General features: G+C 45.2%; 1 protein-coding gene across 5 annotated transcripts in view; it reads right to left on the reverse strand.

Moving 5' to 3' along the window:
• The window catches only part of FAT3 (FAT atypical cadherin 3), a 317,724-nt gene that overhangs the window by 69,047 nt on the left and 225,236 nt on the right, over window positions 1-23,441 (reverse strand). For 3 of the 5 annotated variants that reach the window (XM_039914895.1, XM_039914893.1, XM_029048024.1), the window contains exons 5-10: window positions 18,474-18,788; window positions 16,899-17,109; window positions 16,427-16,495; window positions 8,937-9,076; window positions 1,610-1,885; window positions 846-1,056 (exon numbers count right to left, since the gene is read on the reverse strand). In XM_039914895.1, coding sequence (XP_039770829.1) covers window positions 846-1,056; window positions 1,610-1,885; window positions 8,937-9,076; window positions 16,427-16,495; window positions 16,899-17,109; window positions 18,474-18,788 — 1,222 coding nt within the window. The remainder of the gene's footprint in view (window positions 1-845; window positions 1,057-1,609; window positions 1,886-8,936; window positions 9,077-16,426; window positions 16,496-16,898; window positions 17,110-18,473; window positions 18,789-23,441) is intronic. The other 2 variants (XM_039914896.1, XM_039914894.1) reach the window with 1 other exon arrangement.

A 23,441-nucleotide genomic window follows, 5' to 3' on the forward strand; every position in this document is an offset into this window, starting at 1 on the left:
TAGGAATCCAACATGGCTTACATTTTAGAAGTAAGGGAGATGACAATTTGCAGGGGCGGGTGGGGGGAGAGCCGTGCCTGACATTCTATATTTATCTTCATCCCTCACAGGAGAAGGCGCCATATCCCTCGGCTTTATTTCCCAGGCTAATGCCGCCCTCCCACGGTGCCAATTAGCGCTAACTATAGGGGTGGTGGTAGTTTATAAAAATCAGCAGTCCGCCTCCTGACAACTCAACAAAGATATGAGGGATTCAGTTCCCAGATGGCTTCGGTTATCGTGTACTGGGGATCTGGCCCCCTGACGAACAGGTAAAAGCCTCTGAGATGATGACAAACTTCCCGTCGCTTCTCCCTTCCTGCCAAACCTGAGATTGAATGAACTGAACAGGAGGGTCCCTTCTCCGTCCACGGAAGAGGCTTTTCGCTATGTAATGTCCAGCCAACTTTCGATCAATCAATAGTACACACTGGAGCGCTTACTGTTTGTGTAGAGCACTGTACTGAGCGGTCAGTAATACAGTAAGAGTTGGTAGATCCGTTCACAAAAACAACTAACTCACAGTCTAGAGGGGGAGATATACAGTAATAAAAACGCTTACGATATGTAATTTACAGATACCTACCTATGGGCTGTGGGGCTGAGTGGGGGGAGGGGAGAATACCAAACGCCCCAAGGTCACAGATGCAAGTGCATGGCCAATGCAGAAAGGAGAGGGAGCCGGGGAAAAGAGGGCTTCATTGGGAAGGCCTCTGGAGGCTTGAGAGGGAATGGAGAGAAAACACGCTTCCCTCGTGTTTACCTCCTGAACTGGGCTTTCAAGAGGGCAGTTGGACCCTTCTCACCTGCTTCTATGGTGTAGATGAGCTCGGCATTTTCCCCCTTGTCTTTATCCAGGGCTGTCACCTGCAGGACGGCTGACCCCAAAGCGGCCGATTCAAACATCGAAGCTTCGTACAAGGGGCTGGTAAAGTAAGGGCTGTGGTCATTTGCGTCTTCCACGCTGACGATGACACGGGCCAAGTTTCTTCGGTAGGGAAACTCCTGGTCACGGACCTTTGGACCAAGGGAAGACGAAATGCACGTAACTCGCCAGTCAGCTTCGCCAATCAACGGAGTGCATTTATCGAAAGCTTATTTGGTGCAGAACACCGTACTAAGTGCTTGTTACTGTACTGAGCACCACTCACCAGGAAGGGCAGGGCCACCCTGAGGTGGTGGGATGGGATGATTGCTCCAATTCTCCGTCCCCTAGAGAGGATATTGGTTGCAACAGCAGGTAAAGGCTTCATCCAGAACCCTTTTTTATGGTATTTGTTAAGCGCTTACTATGTGTCAGGCACTGTACTAAGTGCTGAAATAGACAGAAGTTAATCAGGTTGGACACAGTCCAGGTCCCTCATGGGGCTCAGAGTCTTAATCCCCATTTTACAGGTGAGGGAACGAGACAGAGAGAAGTGAAGCGACTTGCCCGAGGTCACGATGCAGACAAGGGACAGAGCAGGGATTAGAACGCAGGTCCTTCTGACTCCCGGGCCCGTGCTCCATCCACTAGGTCACGCTGCTTAATTGTTAGAATTAAATGGTCCCATCTGCCCGGTCAGCTTACCATTACGTTGAGAATGTGTTTATCCTGGGCTTCGTGATCCAGTCTCTCGGCCGTGTACAGGACTCCGGTGCCGGGATCGATCCTGAACTTCCTCATGCTGACGGAGTCGATGCTGCTGTGGAGGCTGTAGCTCAGCTTATGCTTCTCGTCTCTGTCCGTCGCCTCGACTTGCAAGATCTCCGTGTCGGGAGGCACATCCTCTGAAATGGTGACGTCGTAGCTCGGGTGCGAGAATTCCGGGCCGTTATCGTTGTTGTCCAGGACTTTGATGAAAACCTAAGGTCAGGAGAAGACAAGAGGAACTGAAGCCTGACTTGCTCTACAAAGGGAAGGTTGGCAGTGATAAAATGAGATCGGTTTCCTCCATCTGTGTGCTGGGAGGTCTGGGTCAGACGCATAGGAATGCAGTCTGTGTGACAAGACAATCCCATCAGTTCCCAGTGGGAAAACAGGAGCTAGAAAAGTAGAAGGATCTACTGTAGAAGCACTGAGTGAAAATGTTGGAAAACAAAGCCTAGGGTCACCTTAAAAGGAAAGAAATCTGGGATCTGACTCTAACCTCCTCGAGGGCAGGTTACGCGTCTACCTGCTCTGTTTTACTGTACTCTCCCAAGCACTTAGTACAGTGCTGAACACATGGGAAGCGCTCAATAAATACCATCCGTTGGTTGATCTGATGCATATTTCTTACATCCACAAGCTGACAGGGGTGCGCGCACAAACACAGACACATACACTCTGTCTCCACTTGAGTCACGTCCTCTGAGGACTCTGACTGGTTTGTAGATGTCTCCCAAGCAGCCGTTGGTAGGGAAGCCTGGACCACTGGATGGATCGGAGCAGGAGAAAAGAAGAAGGAAGAACAGTGAAAGAAAGGAGGCGGGAGCCAGCAGGACACTGAGGGAGATAAATCAATTCATTGAGCACTTAGTGTGCAGAGCACTGTACTAAATGCTTGGGAGAGTACAATATAACAATAAACAGACCCAATCTCTGCCCACAACGAGTTTATAGTCTAGAGGGGGAGACAGACATTAATATAAATAAATTACATATAGGGCTGGGAAGGGGAGTAATAATAATTAATAATTGTGGTATTTGTTTAGCGCTTACTATATGCCAGGCACCGAACGAAGTGCTGGGGTGGATGCAAGCAAATCGGGTTGGACACAGACCCTGTCCCACATGGGGTTCACAGTCTTAATCTCTATTTTACAGATGAGATAATTGAGACTCGTAGAAGTGAAGTGACTTGCCCAGGGTCACACAGCAGAGAAGTGGCAGAGCCGGGATTAGAACTCATGACCTTCCGACTCCCAGGTCCGTGCTCTATCCATTATACCATGCTGCTTGCAGCAAGTCACAGCTACGCAGAAGGGAGTTGAAGAAAAAGAAAAGAGGGCTTAGTCAGGGAAGGCCTCTTAGAGGAGATTTGCTTTCCAAAGGCTTTGAAGTTGGGGAGAGTAAATGTCTGTCAGATTTGAGGAGAGAGGGCATTCTAGGCCAGGGTCAGGACATATTCCATAAAGTTGTTGCAATTCTCTCATTTGGTCAGCCAGTTAAACCAAATAGAGCACAGGCTTAGGTGTCAGAGGTCATGGGTTCTAATACTGGCTCCTCCACCTGTCAGCTCTGTGACTTTGGGCAAGTCACTTAACTTCTCTGTGCCTCAGTTACCTCATCTGTAAAATGGGGATGAAGACTGTGAGCCTCACTTGGGACAACCTGATTACCCTATATCTCCCCCAGCGATTAGAACAGTGCTCTGCACATAGTACGTGCTTAACAAACACCAACATTATTAGTATTATTATCTGAGTTCGCATGGGTTCTCTGAATCAGTGGCCAGGCCAGCTATCCAACCAAATCCTTTTGTTCACAAAAATCTCCTCACGATCCCTCTCCAGTCTCACGAGGTGACTGAGCAAACCCGTCCAGAGAGCACCTCGGAAGTTCGTCCTTCTTCCAGCGTTTCAGAGTTCCAGAAAAATCGGCCCTCAGATACTGTCTAATTGACAGTCAGGATAAGTGTTTCGCTTTGAAAGATTTCCTTCTTCCCACTTGCTTCCTATTTCCCACAGTTAAAGCAGTTTCAAATAAAGGATATTGGTGACTACTGAGCTTATAAATTAGAGAGCAACCCTCAAAGAATTACCGACGACTTCGTATTCAGAATGTTAAGTGAAAGGCCTCCAGGAACACAACTGAATCCGAGCAGGATAAAACCTGACTCAGGAAGTCTCTCTCCAAAGCTGTTTTTCATGTGGCCCATCGCAAATACCTTTGGTTTATTCACAGCCATTTCAGAGAAAAACCTGGGCCAGTGCCCAGCTCTGTCTCACAAGAGCCCCAGGAACGAAGGATGCTTGTGGCTAATTGCTTGGTCAGGGCCCTGTGTTGCACTAACAGCTTATTAAGTCCTTGAATGAGTAAACCTTGCCTCACGCTCCTGAACCCGGTTTAGGGATTTCGGGTCGTTTTTGGAGTTATGGCTCCCCACATTTTCCACATCTTTTAAAGCTTTGTTCCGGAAATTGTTTCTGGACTGCCTCTGACACCCTCCAATTCTCTAGGGGTGGGGAAAAGTGGCCGGTCATTCGTTCACATACTGGACAATCTGTTTTTCAGCTGGTCAGTTCCTGTCTGGAAAGCATTCAGAGCTAGTCAACTTTATGCCTAGCATTTCTCCTTTCCGTGCGGAGCCTTTGTCTCCCTTGGCTCCTAACACCGAGTTCCATGGACCGGAGGTGACTACCACGTGTGGAAGGGCTATGGGAGGGAGTGTCAGGGGTCGGAAGTAGTTGGGGGTTGGAGAAGGGAGGTCATCAGGATATTCTAAAGAAATGTTCTAAATTCAGATAGAGGTGGGCAGAGTGGAAGGATGTCTGCATGGCATCATGTTATACACTTCTGTAAAATCTGACATCACAGTGTTGCAAGGGCTGGCTTTTCTGAGGGCCATTGGTGGCTGACCTGAGTGTTTACTAAGTGTTATGCACTGTACTAAGCACAGGGGTGGATACAAAATCATCAGGTTGGACATAGTCCCTTTCCCACATGGAGTTCAGAGTTTAGGTAGGAGGAACTGGGATTTAATCCTCATTTTACAGAGGAGGAAGTTGAGGCACATAGAAGTGCCTTACCCAAGGTCACATAGCACACAAGAGGCAGAGCCTGAGATTAGAAACGAGGTCCCTTGGCTCCCAGGCCCATGCTCTTTCCAGTGGGGGTCACCTTGTTTCGTCCTATTGTGGAAACTATTGTTTTTTAACTGGCTAGCCACTGTGTATAAAGTATGATCCTACAAATAAATCAGAGAATGAACTACTAGAACAAACCGTTTTCTTCCTGCACCATGCCTTAACCAAGAAGGTTCAATTCTGAGGGGGAGAAAGATCAGTCAGAGAGCCAGCCTGCTCATTACTTCGTCCCATTGGCCGGGCGGCTTTTTTTATTTAATCCTTCATTCCTTCCAATATTAATATCTGCTCTTTGGAAAGACAGCCAGCTCTGCATTCCAAAAGTGCCATTTAGGGGTCACCATAAAGTCAGAAAAACAAACGCCTCGGCAGTGGAAACTGGGGAGAGTTAATGGGTGGGTGGGTGGTGGGATGGAGAACAGGGGAGGTTATTGGATCCCCTAGTCCCACTGGAATCCAAATCTGTGGGTCTCGTCGGGACACAGAGACCTCAGCTCTTTGGAACCGACAGCCAGGAAAGAGAAGGAGTACCTGGCAGTCAGTATTCCAGTCCATTTTTCTCCTTGACCTTTATCTGATTTCTCCAGTGGTGGATTGAAGAATGTGCCCATCCACTGTATGCTGGTCCTGCCCTTTCCCTACCAGCTGAAGTTGGCTGGCACATCTCTCCCCTCCCCGTGCCTCCGCCCTAATGCCCTGAGGCCCATCCCAACCTCTCTCACTCCCCGAAGCCTCTGGGAGATCCCCCTGCCCTCTTGAGACCATCAATTGCTATAAATACATGCTCTCTTCCTTGTAACTACAGGTCCCAGAAGGCCCTGGGATGACAGAAGTCCCTCAGACGCTCAGACGTCCCCTCGCTGTTCATCTCCCCGCTGCCTTGGGCCCACTGACCCCAGCCCAACCACTGACCCTGCTTCAGGTGGCAGGGAATCCATCTCTCTAGACTGTAAGCTCATGGGGAGCGGGGAACCTGTCTATCAACTCTGTTGCACTGGACTCTCCCAAGTGCTTAGCACAGGGCTCTGGCACACAGTAAGCACTCTATAGAGACCACTGATTGATTGATAACTATAAATCATAACAGAATCGACAGGACCAGTTGTTCTGGTTGGGGCAAGACCTTGGTAGGTAGGAGTTATTTTTAGGCCTTTCATATCAGAAAGACAGACCTACCGAGACACACAAAAACAAACACATACGCTCCTCCCCTCCCCCAACTCTGGATGCAGCCAGACACTCCTCCTAGGCTTCTCCTCCACTGGAGCTCTGAGTGGTTGTAGTAACAACAGTATTTATTAAGCATTCACTGTGTGCAGAGCACGGTACTAAGCGCTGGAAAAGAGTGTACAAGTAGGAATTAGACAGAACCCTGTCCCTCAAGGGGCTTACGGTCGGTTCAACAAGCAACTCTGCTGTTTCTCACAGCCCGTCAGGGCTATGTCCTGTTCCATAGAGGTGGAACGGAGAGAAGCCGGTTGCGAATGTCGGAAGCAGTGTGGCCTAGTGGATAGAGCACGGGCCTGGGAGTCTGAAGGACCTAGATTCTAATCCCGGCTCTGCCACGTGCCTGCTGTGTAAGTCACTTCACTTCTCCGTGCCTCGGTTACCTCATCTGTAAAATGGGGATTAAGACTGTGAGCCCCATGTGGGACAAGGACTGTGTCCAACTTGATTACCTCGTATCAACCTCAGCCCTTAGAACAGTGCTTGGCACATTGTAAAAAAAAAGGTGGGTGGCATGGGGGAAAGCTGGGACTCAGTTCTGCACTGGTGCTCTGGGTTCCACTTGACTTAGAATATGTATAAGGTCCTCAACAACAAGCAAAGAGTCCTCTTACTTTTCCAAAAGCCCTCAGCTCCCAGTGCCGGACAGGGTTAGGCCCACACGGTGCTCAATCTACTTAACAACGAGTGTCGATCGGATGGGAAGGAAGCAGGCGGGGTTCCGATGTTTTCCCAGAGAATGGGATTCTGGGGGTAACTGCCTTTTTCCTCCAGAAATGGATCTACAGCTTCTCGACTCTTTCCACGACCATTGAAATCCAAAAGATTGCATTGGAAGACCTGTCATGTAACCACCAGAGCTTAGAGTTTACCCCTGAAAGGCTTAAATCTCTTCATTCCTTGAACAGCTTTTACAACTGGGAGTTTCGATCGACGACTGGCCCGGTGCCATGGAAGAACGCCCCGTGATGAATGTTATAAGTGCTTGTTCGCCACCCTGCTTACAAACCTCCACTCCTGCACCATCCCTGTTTAATAAAGCCCTTCACCACTGAAAATGAAAACCTTGTGAACCTAAGCGTAATCAGCCATGAAAGCGCATCTCGCACAAAGACCTTTTTTCAGAGCAGCAGCATCCCTGGCCCTCTATTACAAGATCAAAGGACGTTTTGAGAAACGAGGGTGGAGGGAAGCCATAAGCCGTAAGCCAGAGCTGTTTTGGGTGGCTGATGAGACAACACTCACTGTCGTCCCAAAGGATGCTGGGATGATGGCAGTTGAGGCTTGGAATTCTGCACTAAAATCATGAAGTGGGTAATACCACTCCCACCGCCTCTTGGTTTTCCCTAGGTCCAGTTGGTTGACACCCTACTGGTGAGGTGAATTCTTTAAAATAAATGAACAGGAGTATTACACTTGCTACCTCTGACTGTCTCATACCTTTCTCCCACTTCATTTCTTCCTCTTGCCATCGCCTCTCACACATCCAGGGAGAGAGTCACCTGAGTCACAGCAGATAAGAATAGAAACGGCTCCTGTTGCTGACAGGCCTGCTTACTCCCCAGAGTTTGTGCTTCCGGGACTGTGAGGTTGTCAGAGGCCGCTCACCTCATCCAGAGGCCAGCAAGAAGCAGGACTGTGGCTCTATGAGTTGCTGCTGCCATGACCAACCCCCTTAAGATCCTTTGAGCTCCTCTCACCCCCCTCCACCAGGGATATTCTTACCCCTGCTTGGATTCCCTTGACTTAAATCTGACCATAGGATCTTAGCAGGAGGAGCAGTTCTGGAGTCATTCCATTTGACTGTGTTCGATTCTGCCACCTGTTCTTTAAAACGACCCTGGGTGTTGTTGCGGCATCTTGCCAGAATAAGCGGCCTGCATGGACATAAACCAGCCTCAGTAATAGGAGAATCCAAGCAGTTTCAAACTTCCTTGCCCCACAGATGCCCTGCCATCTTCTGTCGATGGCAAATATCCTTAAGGAAGGGACTGAAAAACCCAAGAGGACAAAGATGCTACAGTAAGCCAAGGCCTAGTGGAAACAGTGTGGGCCTGGGAAGCCAGAGGACCTGAATTCTAATCCTGGCTCTGCTGATAGCTTGCTGTGCGCCCTTGGGAAAGTCATTTCACTTCTCTGTGCCTCAGGTCCCACATCTGTAAAATGGGAATCAAATCCTATTTCCTTCTACTTAGACTGTGAGCCCCATGTGGGACACAGACTGTAGTAAGCACTTATCAAATACCATAAAACAAACAAACAAATAACAGGAAGAGGTTTTCATTTCACCCCAGGAGTTACATTTCCTGGTTCTGTGACTATTTAGACTCACTCCCGACTACTTATGGCCTTGTGGGAGAGTCAAGCCAAAAGGAGTTCGGGGCAAACCAATCCTGAAAGGGAAATGCACCTTCTCCCACAATAACCTAAACTAAGCAGAGCACTTCAATAAGCCTCTAACTCTTCCTAAATTTGGGCTCCTCAAGTGAGAGGCAGCGAGGCTTAGTGGAAGGAGCATGAGCTTGGGAGTCAGAGGTCATGGGTTCTAATCCTGGCTCCCCCACTTGTCAATTATGTGACTCTGGGCAAGTCCCTTAATTTCTCAGTGCTTCAGTGACTTCATCTGTAAAATGGGGACTAAGACTGTGAGTCCCACGAGGGACAATCTGATAACCTTGTATCTACCAGCGCTCGGAATAGTGCTTGGCACATAGTAGGCGCTTAACAAATACCAGCATTATTATTATGTTCTAAGACAGTCCAAATCTAGGGCTGTGAGCTACCAACCGCCGCCAAACTTCCCGTCAGAGGGAAATGAAATCTACACACCCTCCCCGTCCACACCCTGAACTTGGCTGGGACCTTCTTGAGCTCCACAGCTAAGTAACATAACATTCTACCTGAGTGACAGCGACATTCGTTCCATCGGTGACCTCCACCGTCATGTTATAGATGGACCTCTGTTCTGCATCCAAAGGTTTGGCGATGACGATCGTTCCAACTCCCTTCTCTGTGTCGAAAGAGCTGTCAGAATTCCCCCCTGATGGTTTCACAGAAACAAAAGGAAATTAGCATACCTCGGAAATGGATACTTCCGTTGAAAATGTTCATTTGCGAGGGAGCCTTTCTATAAATACCTTCAGACCAACATCCCTACGGCTCCATTTTGTCCACATTCAATGGGATGTCTTTGTTCTAAACTCATTTATATTTCAAAGCACAGCCTCTTTGCAGCAAAAGAAATGCCAAGAAAAATGTATTGCACAGGAAAGGCTCAGCGTAATCATTAGGGTAAATGAAGCCTAAACACTGAGTCTGTAAAGAATACGTAGAATGTTATACCTTCTACAACTCCTTCTCCTTTCTGTGCCATAAATCTGCAGACCTTATAGGTTTATCCTTTCTAGTTAATTTTTAAATCAGCATCCAGTGCCGGAAATTAAAGAATGAATGGACACACTGCAATTCACACTGGGACCGAGGGCAAACATTTGGTTTGCCAAACATTCGATGGCAAACAGTACAGAAGCAGCATGGCTCAGTGGAAAGAGCACGGGCTTAGGAGTCAGAGGTCATGGGTTCCAATCCCGGCTCCGCCACCTGTCAGCTGTGTGACTTTGGGCAAGTCACTTGACTTCTCTGTGCCTCTGTTCCCACATCTGTAAAATGGGGATGAGGACTGTGAGCCTCACTTGGGACAACCTGATTACCCTGTAACTACCCCAGCACTTAGAACAGTGCTCAGCACACAGTAAGCGTTTAACAAGTATCAACATTATTATTTGGTGGCAGACTTCAAATTCTATTAGTCTTCTGAGGTAACTTTTTAAATAAATGGGTGAGTAAAATATTAGGTACTTTTCAGTTTCATTTTCTTAAAATGTTCTATTCTTGCAAACTTTGTTGGAAGAATGAAATTGCCCCAGAAATAATTACCAACCCACAGTGAGAATTATATTCTAAAAGTGTGAAGAAGCAATTGTAGCATACATGGAGGCATTGATAATTGAGGCATTTAAATATAAACCACCTTGTAGTACAGATTTAGGAAACAACTTTTTAAGAGAAGTGGTGTTCACAATGGAAGCGATTTGAGAACATGTCTGGAACAGCAACTCCACTGTTAAAAGAGGTTTTTTCTAATGGTGTTTATTAAGTGTTTACTATGTGCCAGGCACCGTACCAAGCGCAGAGGTTGATAGAAGTTTATCAGGTTGGGCTCACCTTCTTAACCCCCATTTTACAGATGAGGTAACTGAGGCACAGAGACGTAAAGTGACATTCCCAAGACCACACAGCAGATGAGTGGCAGATCTGGGATTAAAACCCAGTTCCTTCTGTCTCTTAGGCCCAGCCTCTATCTATCCACTAGGGTCATGCTGCTTCTCTGAGTTGTGTCTACCTCTTCCTTCGAATGACCTAACGTGCTGTTTATGATCATTTCTCAACGAGAAATTTCTAGAGAGGAAAGGAAGGTCAGAAGAGTTGTCCAAGGCAACCCACTACAATTTCACAAGCTCTATTTATTTTAGATTTGAAATTTCGTTTCGCTGATTAATTTCGTTCTCAGATGGTAATTTTATTGAACTATCACAACATAATGAAAAATCATTTATTACATTTTAAAACTTGGGAAAAAGCCTGCTTGCATTTCATTCTGCAGGTCAGAGAACAATGCCTTTTCCTTTAAGATGCTAAGTGGATAAATATTTTAGGACTTAATGCAGTGTTTAGTGTTGGTACAAATACTGAAATTTGCTCATGTGTGACATAAGGTAAAGAGATCTATAGCTTGCTTTTTCCTGTGACATATTTTTCAAATGCTCAGAATTGCAGCTGTCAAATGTACTTATGGCCATTTAATTGCTAGTGAGCACATAATTGCTCTTGACATTTAATTAGTTATGATGATATCAAGGTATTGGAGAATTGCTCGGAGAATATAGGCTTTAAAAAAATCAGTCAAAAATATATGCCCTTCCAACTAATGTATTTAATTAATTTATTGTAGAGTACTATAAAATCAACTTCATCAACTCCACAGAATCTTCTGAAGTTCAGAATTCAAAAACTCAGATGAAGAAATTTGAGGTGAAAGGATGAAGCCTTGGGACAGAATTTCCTTTTCAAAGGGAGTGTTTCCCCATGATAACCATTAGACTTAAATGGACAGACTCTAATTCAGGATGCTTAGCAACCACTTAATAAGCCATCAAAACTCATGTGTTACCAGCGGACACCTCCCATGCAAATTTTTGAAGCACCAGGAACAAAAAACAAAACAAAAACCTAGCCAAAGATGTAAAACTGCCTGCCAAGTCAAAGCCAAGGGAGAGCTGTACTGGAATCTTCCACTGTGGACACAGATACAATATCTTTTCTTTGTGCGTCTTTCCAAACAGCTTTAGGTGCACAGGGTAAATACATTGAATCAACTGGCTTCAACACGAAGAGCTTTCACATATCAACTGCTGGCATGTGTTTGACTTTCATATGTCTATTTCAGCTTGGGAGGATATTTCTATATGCACTTACATACATAGATCTCTAAATAATATGTAAACGCACATAGAAATATTTACATTCAAGTTGAAGCAGATTTATAAATCTCTAATGGTAAATCTATACATTTTGGCATTGATAGCTGTTCTTTGTTTTCAGTGATGGCACTGCAGACATGAAGATTTTACACAAGGGGCAAGACAAAAGCAAATTTGGCTGGTAGACCAAGTTTGAGTTGGTAAAGGGAGACAATGTATTGGGCTTATTTTCTAGGTCCATTTGGGGTGAGCAGATGCCCCTCTGTAGGGCAGTTCTGCCTCTCATTCCTTCATAAAAACCACGAATGAATACAACGTATTTTAGCTGCAGCACTTCACAGGGAGAGGTTGAGGTCTAGGCAGCCATATGCCTGATCTCACTTAAATCACATGAACAAAATGTGGCCACGTTTGGTTCTGGGAATCGTGAGATCAAAAACCAGAAATATTCTGATGGGAAGAGAGTGATGAGAGTCCATTTCAATTTAGCCTTAGCTAATGACCACAGATGATGGCAGCACTTTATTCTGTTGACACGAGGTGCTTTTCTGATGACAAGGATTTGAAAGATGACCCTAGGAAAATTAAGTATTTACACATGAACATGTAAAGATCAAATTCAAAATCTTGAATTACTGTTGCATATTTTGGTTTCATACTGTTTTATATATATGCATATATATATGGAATTTTTATCATTTCTCTTGAACATATTTCTATGATGGATCCATTTTTTGGACTGTGGGAAAAAATGAATGTACTTGATAAGCATTTCTCATATTTTTTCTTATGGGAAATGCCTATCAAGTATAATCATTTTTTAAATTAGCATCCTATTTGCTAATAGGATAATTAATAATTAATGTTAATTTTAATTACCATCCTATTTGCATGGGAACAATTTAAAGTGGTGACTGGGGTGAAAAGGTACTTAGGGTTCTAAAGACAGATTTAGCAATCTCCACTACTTGCTGGGAGAATAGTCCCCCATGGGTCATTCTTGACAAAGGGTCCAAATGATGCCCAGTTATTTTGTATCTACCCCGGCACCTAGTAGAGTGCTTGGCATAGAGTAAGAGTGTAACAAAAACCACAGTTATTATTATTCCAGAATTTAAATGATGCAGAATCTAGACCAGACCAACGGTTGCCCGGCAATTCCAGTGTGACCACGTTGCCCTCCACTTCAGCGGCAAATAACCCCACACCCCTCCTTTGTCCCCGTTTAAAGTTGAAGGCGACTTTTCTTTCTTTGGAGAACGGGGCACACACCCCCCCCGTAAGAACAGCATCCACAGTGCAACAAGAACATTTCCATTGGCAGGGTTCAGTTAGACAAGGAGCACTTCCTCAAAGCCCATAACACAACATGCAAAGCAAGAGTCCACTGGCTGCCTCAGCGCGATGATAAAGAAGTGGGGGAAAGCCACTGACAAGCGTTTCTCAATCTCAACACGGTGGGGATTAGAAAAGGCACAGTCTTGGAAGTACTGTAGAGGTGCGGCGGAGAAGACTATAAGCAAGGTGGTGAACAGCTAGCTCTCTTACTGGACCATTCCAAGGCCTTGGGGGAACCATCAGGCCATTTTTAACTAAGATGGGTGCAGGACAGTACCTGAGGAGGAGACACTAAACACATTGGATTGGGATCAAAATTCCATGGGCTTGGCGTTTCGTGGAATGAAAACTCAACCTGCAGGTAGGCCAGGCTTAATATGATTGCAAAAGAAGCTTTGTCAACCAAAGGACTAATCCAGAGGAAAGTTCTGGAGTGCACTTGTGCAGCGATGCCAACAAACCAAAGTTTAGCAATGTTTCCACTTCAAGGAGGGTAGAGATTTCCCCTACTTTTACAACCCCACTGCAAATGGCATTTTCTCATGGGAAAACATCCACCGACCCTGACAATCATGTAGTCTTATTCTATTTTATGGTTTCTCATTAAAAGTGGTGGTCACTAAAACCTACAGTCGCCAAGAAAATAATGACTCCTTTGAGGGTCTCACAAATGCAGACATGCAGAGCTTGAATGAGGACAACCCACCTCAAACTGTTCATCTTGGCTGAGAATGTAATCTAAATCTGGGAGATGAAGTTGAAAGTGAATGCTGCATTTTGGCCTTTTTTTTCTCTAGGAGAGGAGTGAGTGCGATAACTGGAAATGCAAATTTAAATTAAACACAGGAGAGAGTAGGTGGAGATCAGAAAGAAGTGATAAGAAGCCATTCTGCTAATGATTCTTGTTTCAAACGCCCCCACTGGATTAAAACATTTAAAGGTGAGTTCAGCCTTTTGATCTTCCTACTGAAGACTGTTCAGTGTTGTCCTGGTGACTGCTTCTGGGAAAAATATTCTTTTGCTGTTTTTGGCAAGTTTGGAGGAAATAAGAAGTAAAATGCCTGATGCCAAGTCCTGAGACAGAAAGCATTGTATGGGAGGAATATGTGAACTGGAGGACACAAAAAAGGCCATGAAATTACCCAGAAGTCCATAGATCAAGCGGTCAAAGTTCTGGGATGAAGAAATGGTCACTCATTATGTGTATCCAAATGACAGCAAACCACAAATCAAAATATGAAGTATGGAAATAGTAAACTACACATTCACTAGACAGATCAGACCCGCTTCCACAGAGATTTCAAGAAACCAAAGAAAGAGAAACTGGTGCTGCTTTGAGCTACCAGACGTGCATAACACCCCAGTATGAAAAAAACACCAAGTAGTTGTTGATTCCCTGGGGATGAGTAGAGTCTAAGTGCAGTGTGGGAATGATGACTGTGACTTTGGAGTCTGTCCCGGTGGGATGAGAGATGCTTCAAGGGTAAGATGGATGGCTTCGCTAACCTCTGTAGACCAAGTGACTGCAGGCTGAGGCCCCCACCATCCAAAAAGGGGATTTTGCATTTGAGATGGACAAAAAAGGAATGAATTGAAAGAAGTGCTGGTAAAACTCTCCAAATTTGGTGGGAAAAGAAACCCGGGGGTTTAGAGATGCCTTTGGCTGGGTCCGAGAGACTGGTCAAAACTGAGCTTTAAGGCAACAATCTAGAATCATACCTTTCGCCACATTTGGTATCATGAGATAAATAGGAAAATAAAGGCTGGGCACGCGTTCTGGCTTCCAGGGCCTGAGGTCTGCCATTTTCCACGCCATTTCCTTTCCCTCTTGGATGGAGAATGCTTAGATTTTACTGAGCTTCAGGGGAAAGAATGATCTTTCCATTTAGGCTTCTTGCCCGAGGCGCAGTTGTTGAAGCTCATAGAAAATCCCTCCAAGAGACGTTGTTTGCTCCATGTTTGGAACAAGTGGATTCAGAGTCTGTATATCATAAGTGCAAGTTAATGAACTGCGATATCGCTGCCTTCCTCCGTGTTCTCGTTGGCACGAGGTGTTCTTCTTGGGCATAGGCACCTGGGGGAACAATGCTAGGGAACACTTGAAAACTGGAACTGCATCACTAATGAATGTGATTGTGTAAAGAGTGATGATGGCAGGAGGGGATGGTGGTCACATTATCCGGTTTCAGAAGCAGCTGAGCCACAAGCACTAACCACTCTACCTCCTCTAAGAAAACATTTCAGGGAACTTAAAAGATATGAACAACAGAGAAAATGCAGAGAGATGCAAAAGGTAGAAAGGCACGAAGTGATGTTGACCAGCCCTTGATTCGAAAGGACTAGAAGGAGAAAACAATGGAAGCACCTGGTTTTACTGACATTTACAATCACTTCTGCCAGAACACGTGTTTTCACTCTACGCGTTGGACAGAATGAGACGTCAGAATTAGGGAGCATTCTTCCGATCATACTTTCCTGAATGGATCGGGATGTGCAGTTGGAAGCAATGGCTGTGAGCACGCCAGCAGCACTGGGGTTCTAGAACTGGCTGCATTGCAGAGGATGATGGGGTAACACTGATCCGTTGAGCCATGAAACCTACAGAAGTCTTCTGAGGAGGTTCCTGAGAATTCTGAAGGGCCATTTTACTAGGAGGTGCTCCACTGATTTTTAGTCTGGCCTCGGAAAACGACTTGGGGAGGGGGCCAGGCTTCTCACAGTGTGCTCTCTCATAGACAGAATGGCACGAGACCTTCCTAACCTGTGCCCCGTGGCTGGGTGGGAAGACTTGAAAAACAATGAACCTCTCAGAATCACCCTATTCCATCTCCCCTGCCTCCACTAGCAAACTGGAAGAAGGGGGAGTTTGCTCCCCAAGCATCAGATTCATCAAATGCCCTCTGAAATGGCCTCTTTGGCCCAGAAGATTTTCTTTCGCTTATCTTTACACTTGCTATCTTGCCCATCTCCATTTTGTGTCTTCCTAGTGCAGCACTCCAGAGTTTTCACTCCTCCATCTTTCCCCACCCTGGCTCAGTTCTACCCCTTTCAAAGGTGTTATGGCTTGGTCCCTGGGAGCCACCCACTGGACCTAACAACCCTTCCATTTCCTGGAAGGAACTGACAAAATCTGATGGATGACTCCTCCGGCCATTCTCTTGGGATGGCGGTATGGGGATTCTGGCTTTGGGGCTTTGCTGCTCGGAGGCAAAAGGCATCGTGCTGCAAAAAACGGTGGTGCTGAAAACCCAATTTTAATTTTGAAGAACCGAAAAGACACGGGCCAAATCCACCAACCAACTTGACCAGAAAAAAACCCAACCCAAAACCCACAGGAAAGGAATTGGATACGAGTAACACAGGAGCTGGTAGAGGCCCGGATGAGATCCATAGCCTGCACTTCACCCTGTCATAGGCAGTTATGAAAGATGCAATTTAATTTGCTTCAAAAAAACCGTAAAAAGGCAGATTGGATAGCTGTATTTTAGCAAATGTGTTTGCACTAAGGGTACCTTCTGTTGAACAGTTCTGCCCACAAGCTGTCTGTAGAATATAGAACATCTCTCGAGCATGCTTGCCGCCTTGAAGCAGGGCAGTCGGGAGCAGAAAAAAAAAAAGAACAGAATGCAGAAAAAAAGTGAAGAAAAAGAGAGAAATGAAGGACAGCAAGTCTCAGTACCATCAATACATTTAGAAATGAGATTAGCAAAGTGTGACAATAGAATTTAAATGACACACAGAGAAACACTCAAGTTGCAGTAAATAACATACTAGGAAAAAAAAAACCAGCCAAATAGCGCTTTCGGTTCAGCTTAGCTACAGAATCGTAATGAAAGCACGCATAGGTTATTCTTTTTACAGCTCAATTGGCCATCCAGCACTAAATGCCTTTAAATCTTAGTGCTAAATGTTAGCTTTTTTGCTGTTAAATCCATTCAGCCAAGGACTACATCCACTAACTACCTCTCTGCAGTACAGACTTACCAATAACATCAAACCAGAGAGGGATATTAGGAGGTTGCACAGAGACGACCCCCACGATTTCGGTAACTTTGTCGCTCTCCATGACAGTGAAGTTGTAGAACGGCTCATCGAAGGTCAGAGGAGTTGGGGACGGAGGTGGCTTCTTAATCCACTCGATGTGAAGCCGGGCAGTGGAAGATTTCTGAGGGCGTCCGTTGTCTACGGCTTTGATCTAACCATAGATGGAGAGAACACAGAAGATAATAACAGTGGTAATGATAATAATAATCATGGCATTTAAGTGCTTACTATGTGTCAAGTACTGTACTAAGCGCTGGGATAGTTAAAGGATTATCAGATCCCACAAGGGGCTCCCAGACTAGGTAGGAGGGAAACAGGAATAGAATCCCCATTTTGCAAATGAGGCAAATGAGGCAGAGAGAAACTTAGTGACTCGCCGGAGCTCGCAGAGCAGACAAGTGCAGAGTCGGGATTAAGACCCAGGTCCTCTGACTCCCAAGCCTGGGTTTGGACCAGCCCCTTCAAAGTCACGTCGGGTTACAAATACACCTGGGTTGTAGTGTCAGAAAGGAGAATAAAGGTGTTGAGATGGGTCTGGAGCTGGTCGGGGAGAAGAGGGGATCTACTTCATGCTTATTTTAAGAGGGAAGTGGTTCCAGCCCCAGTATGGAGAATGAGAAACCCACAGACACTCCTGGAACTGGAATTAGAGCCCGGGTCCTCTGACTTTGAGGCCCGAGCTCTGTCCACCAGGCCATGCTGCCTCCTTGTATCTGAGCGACTGAGTGAAGATGCCTGATTTTCCTCTGGGACCCTCCTGCCTGAGCTCCGGAATAATCCAGGAGAGGGTGGGAGCTGTGCTCTGGGAACTAGGTATGGATACTGGAGCAAGCTGGTGCAGGGAGGGAAAATTCGTTGACGGCATCTGAGCTGGGGCCACGGAAAACATTACAAAGCATTACCAGTGGGAGAGCACCTTTTTAAGAATATTGTGTGGCCCTATCTGTTCTAGAGGGTCACTCATTGCTTGGATGCAGAGAACGGGGTCCTGAGTCTTAGAAGGACGAGGACCAGGATGGGGTGGGCTTCAAGAGGCAAGCAGGCCCGAAATCCACCACTTTGGATCTCTCCAACCTCGACTAGAAACTCTCAAGTCTTGTAAGAAACCTGGGCTGGGCAAAGTTCCCAAAGCTGCCAGGGTGATCACCTTGGTGGCATTTCAAGAACCCAGCTGTCCTGCCTTCTAAAACTACTGAGTTAAACGAGCAAGCATCAGAGGTAGGGAGTCCTCGTGGAAAGAGCACAGGGCCAGGAATCAGGCAGCCCCGATTCTACCTCTGGCCCATTCCGGGCCTGCTGTGTGACCCTGTGCGAGTCACTTAACCTCTCTGGGCCTCAGTTTCCTCATCTTTAGAATGGGAAGAAGACAGATTGTGAGCCATGTGTGGGACTGGGACTTTGTCCAATCGGACAACCTTACGTGTATTCCTGCATTTCAGCAGATAGTAAGCACTTAATAAAATCCATAATTAAATATCCCGGTGCTTTTTCTATTTGAACTTAAGCAATTCTTACTGTTAGGATGTCGTAACTCCCCGCTGTGAACTGCTTCCTGGAAGAAACCATGCCGGTTTTAGGGTCAATAAAGAACTTCCCGTCGTCATTGCCATCCACTATACTGTAGGAGATCTCTGCGTTGGGGCCTTCGTCTTTGTCAAAGGCGAAAGCCCTGTAGATGGGCTCCCCCCTCTTCTTGCGGTCTCGTTCGGGGAGCTTGATCTGATACACTTTTTCTGGAAACTGAGGCTTGTTGTCGTTTTCATCCAGCACCTGTACCACCACCCAAACTGTTGACTGCTTCGGGGAGGAACCCCCATCTGTCACAGTCACCTAAATAAAGAACAAGAGAAGCACACAGTCTCTTAAGATGGCAGAGAGAATTTACACACTCCCTCTTTCTCCCTAAGAGGTAACTTCATTCCATGTTGAACATGGGCAGAGTTTTTCCCAAAATCTAGGAAGGCTTCCCATTGGCTCTTTTTAAAAAAATTCGGAAAGGATCTCTATCATTCTTTCATTCATCACCTCTTGAATGTGACAGCTCATTAATCTAAAGAGATTTTCCAAAATGCCAATAAACACAGAGGTGCATTTATTCCAGGGGGAACAGAGGTGGAGTGTTCAGAGTGGTCAGAATCCACTACCTTCAGTTCTTCACTATATAGAGCATTTGGAAAAGGGAGAAGAGAAAAATGTGTAAACTCTGAAGTATATAAATTCAACCCTTCGTAACTCTGAAGAGTCAATTGTTTTAGTTCTATGAAATACTGGAGGAACATTTGAGTGGAGAGAATCACATTCTTAAGGAATGGAAGAAGACTTCTCTGAAAAAAATACCAGTTTATATTGCAAGATTCGTTTCACTCACAATCACTTTTCACAAAACACAAACGTACACACCCAAGTTGGAATGGAGGCAACATCATTTCAGATCTTGCTCTCTCGCAAAGGTCAATTTCTGGAATCCTACATTCTGCTGGCAGGGGTGAAGGGGAATATTACAGAGAAGTGGCGTGGCTCAGTGGAAAGAGCCTGGGCTTGGAAGTCAGAGGTCATGGGTTCTAATCCCAGCTCCACCACTTGTCAAATGTGTGACTTTGGGCAGGTCACTTCTCTGTGCCTCAGTTTCTTCATCTGTAAAATGGGGATTAAGACTGTGAGCCCCCCATGGGACAACCTGATTACCTTGTATCCCCTCCAGTGCTTAGAACAGTGCTTGGCACATAGTAAGTGCTTAATAAATACCATTATTATTATTACAGTCATAAGTCAGAGCCAATTTCTCTGCTCCTGCTACTTCTTATACTAGGTGCCCTCAGATGATTCCCCCAGCCTCTTAGGACTTTGTCTTGATGGCTGACAATTATTTTTATTACTTTTTGAAGTATAGCATTTATTGCGGGCTGACGCACACCATATGCTGATGTAGAGACAAGACGGTCAGATTGTCATTGCGAAGGTAACAGATTAAAAATCGATAGCTTCCCCTAGCAAAAAGAAAATTTAATCATTTTTATCAGTGACAGAAATTAAGGAAACATTACTTATGAATGGTCCAGGAACATTCCAGGTCTGCTGCTGAAGAGCTAAGACGATAGCAAGGAGAAAACTAACTAACTTTATTCTAGGATGTCTGCTGGCAGATTAAATAACAGATAGAGACAAAAAGAACCGAGTTAACTTTAGTACGACCAATAGTTGTCCTTTATTCAAGTCATCTATCTGCGCATGAACGCTAGCTGATTACAGACTGTCATGTCCTCTCTTGAGAACACTACACTCACCTCTAGTCATTTCACTTAGTGCATTCTTTGTGCTAAGTATCACATCTACTTCTTGGATAGTACCGTGTTAAGGGGAGGGGGTCCATTTGTAAGCTACATGTCTCTCCTCTCCTCATTTTCCTTCATATAAATCCAGGGCTTGGCACCTAAGTCGGTGCTTAATTAATGCCATAAATCTAAATCATAATTAGAAATCTATTCCACTACTCTTCCTAGTGTCATCAGCTCTAATGTATTTTTAAAATGAGACTTTGCAAGGGTGTCACACTTCTGTTCTGTGGGTTACAGTTGTCGTCTCATTCCCAGTGAGGAGCCCTTAATCACTGATGGAGTGTTCGTCATCCAACAGAGTAGTTTTGATTTTGAAAACGATCCATGTGGCTGCCTTCCTTATGCTGAACTCACCCTCAAATGTGCTGATCTTTTTTTTCCTCCTCCATGCCACATACATGGTTTTCTGCATCTTCATTTAACCTGGATGGATCCTTCCAGGTGACATCTGCCAGGAATCCATTCCGTCTGTGAGAGGTTCACTGCTAGTTCGATGAACTGGGAGGGCAGATGTACTTGTGTTTTCCTTTCCAGCTCTGCTTCGACATTTGCAAATATAACACAGTTGTCATCGAAGGGGAAAGACATCAGTTACTCACCACTGATATTGATTCCCTCTTCTCAGTTGAGTTTGTTGACGGACAGCTCCAATACGGCTGTACGAAGCTTCAGTGAGATTCTGTCACGCTGCCTGACTTCTCTGTGTTGATTTATTTGGCGTGGCTGTTGGACACTGTGATTTCCACTGTGCAATTGCTCATCCAGGTGGTTTAGATGTGGCAAGCCAATTCTAGTTTGGTTCAGACCATTAGAAAGCTGTGGAATTCCACTTGCACTTGATGATTCCCATCACTCTCAGATGCAAAGCACGTTGGGACTTAGAATCCTCGGCACTTATCCGGTAGCCAGTGAAGAGAATGGATGGGTCCAATAGCTGAATATCCCGAGTAGATGCCATCTCCTATTCTACTGTTGGAAAGCATTGAGACTGCTTTCTTAAAGTGGTTTAGTAAGACTGTGGTGAAGACACTGTATTTTTGTGAGAGGCAGTAACTTCTTTGAGTGGAGAGATCATGTCTAAAAGAGCACGGGCTTTGGAGTCAGGGCTCATGAGTTCAAATCCCAGCTCTGCCACTTGTCGGCTGTGTGACTGTGGGCAAGTCACTTAACTTCTCTGTGCCTCAGTTCCCTCATCTGTAAAATGGGGATTAAGACTGTGAGCCCCACGTGGGACAACCTGATTCCCCTATGTCTACCCCAGCGCTTAGAACAGTGCTCGGCACATAGTAAGCGCTTAACAAATACCAACATTATTATTATTATTATTAACTCTATTGTACTTTCTCAAGTGTTTAGCACAGTGCTCTGCAAAGGTTAAGTTTAATAAACACAACTGATTACATTTCGAAGATCTTCAGAGTCTTTTTTTCATCATTAAAAGTCTTGTCTTGTTCCATGCTGCTGATGCTCCTCCACAGCAGGGACCCTGTCTACCAATTCTATTCTGTGTACTCTCTCAACTGCTTAGTAAAGTGCTCTGCCTGCAGTGAGCTCTCAATAAACACCAAAGATCGATTCTAGTTTACAGCATATACAGTGAACCATTGGGCCAGCACCTCGAAGAGGAGCATAACTCCCAGTTTAAGGTACACCTGGTTCTGCTCTAACAATTATTTTTCCACATGTCCTTTGGCTAGAAGATGATTAGGGAACATTCTCTGGACCACATGAACTGGTCTGAGTTTGGCCCGCTATGTTACTGAAGAAGCTGCTTGCCTAGACACAGCATCAAAATGGGTAGATACCATAGCCCAAATTTTCATAAGCGCAAAATTTCACAAGAATGCAATCCTTGCAATAAAGAAACCCTGAGGGCACACTATTACCCTTACAACTCTAGGAGAGGTTGCTGTGGAATTTTTCCCATATTCATCTTTTGACTCTAATTGTCTTCCTATTTCCACTTTATTTTTCATTCGGAAAGCGGCATGGTCTAGTGGAAAGAGCGTGGGTCTGGGAATCGGACGACCGGCGTTCTAATCCCAGCTTCAAAGTCTGCCTGCGGGGTGACCTTGGGCGAGTCACTTAACTTCTCTGGGCCCCAGTTACCTCATCTGTGAAATAGGGGTTAAGATTGAGCCCTATATGGGAGGACTCTGTCCAACCTGATTATTTCTTCTCTCTCCCCCAGAGATTAGTAGAGTATCTGGCAAGCACTTAACAAATATGATAAAAATACCACTTGAATAGTCTCTAATAGCCCCATATCTCTTGACTCCTTTCAAGCTCCCCTACTTTTCTGCTGTTGCTTTCATCATATTCTTTCTTAACTCTGCGGCATCTTCAGGCTATCTCTGCTAGCCTGAATTTCCTGTATTCCTTGTCATTTTCTTTTACCCTTCATTCCTGCCCTTTTCACCATCATTTCCTGGGTGATCTCCTTTATCCTGGGCTTCTTTCTGGGGCCTGTTTTCACCTTTGCTCTATTGATTCATAAGGTGATTTGCTTGAAGAATACATCCTAGTAAGTCATCTTTTCCCTGGAGCAGTTAATATTTGAAGCACAACGGCAATCCCCTGGTTGACACTGAGAACGGAATATACTGAGAACACAACGGGAAGGTGGAGAAGACCAATTTTGCAGAGTGGAACCTGACAAATTTTGTTTAGTGGAGACATTATTTTTCAAACACCTCAAAATGTAACTGTTTTATGAAGTTCAAGGCTCAGATAATTTTGGGTGGAAATGGAAAACTGAAGGCAGACGTTTTGTAGGGAAGGAGGGCAGTCATCAATGAGAGGAATCCACCTTTGGAAGCACATCTGTGATTGGGCAACACAAATCCAGGTTGTTATGCAACAATCTCAGTCTGATTATTTGGTGTCCTCTATTTGTAAGCATTTTTATGTCTGTTTCTCCTAATAGAGTGGAAATTCTTTACAGGCAGGGGACCTGTTTCAAGCTTCTTTTGTATTTTCCCAAGCATTGAGTTCAAGGCATTGAATTTAGTGGGTTTTTAGTAATACCTTGTGCAATATCAGTTTTCAATCTTCTGTTTTACAAATTAAATCCCTTGCTCTTTGGTTGCCATAAATACTTCTTCTTGCAGATACCCCAAAACGGTTTTAGTCCGGCGTGGATAGTTTT

This window comes from Ornithorhynchus anatinus, chromosome 20, assembly GCF_004115215.2.
Source record: "Ornithorhynchus anatinus isolate Pmale09 chromosome 20, mOrnAna1.pri.v4, whole genome shotgun sequence".
NCBI classification, from domain to species: domain Eukaryota; kingdom Metazoa; phylum Chordata; class Mammalia; order Monotremata; family Ornithorhynchidae; genus Ornithorhynchus; species Ornithorhynchus anatinus.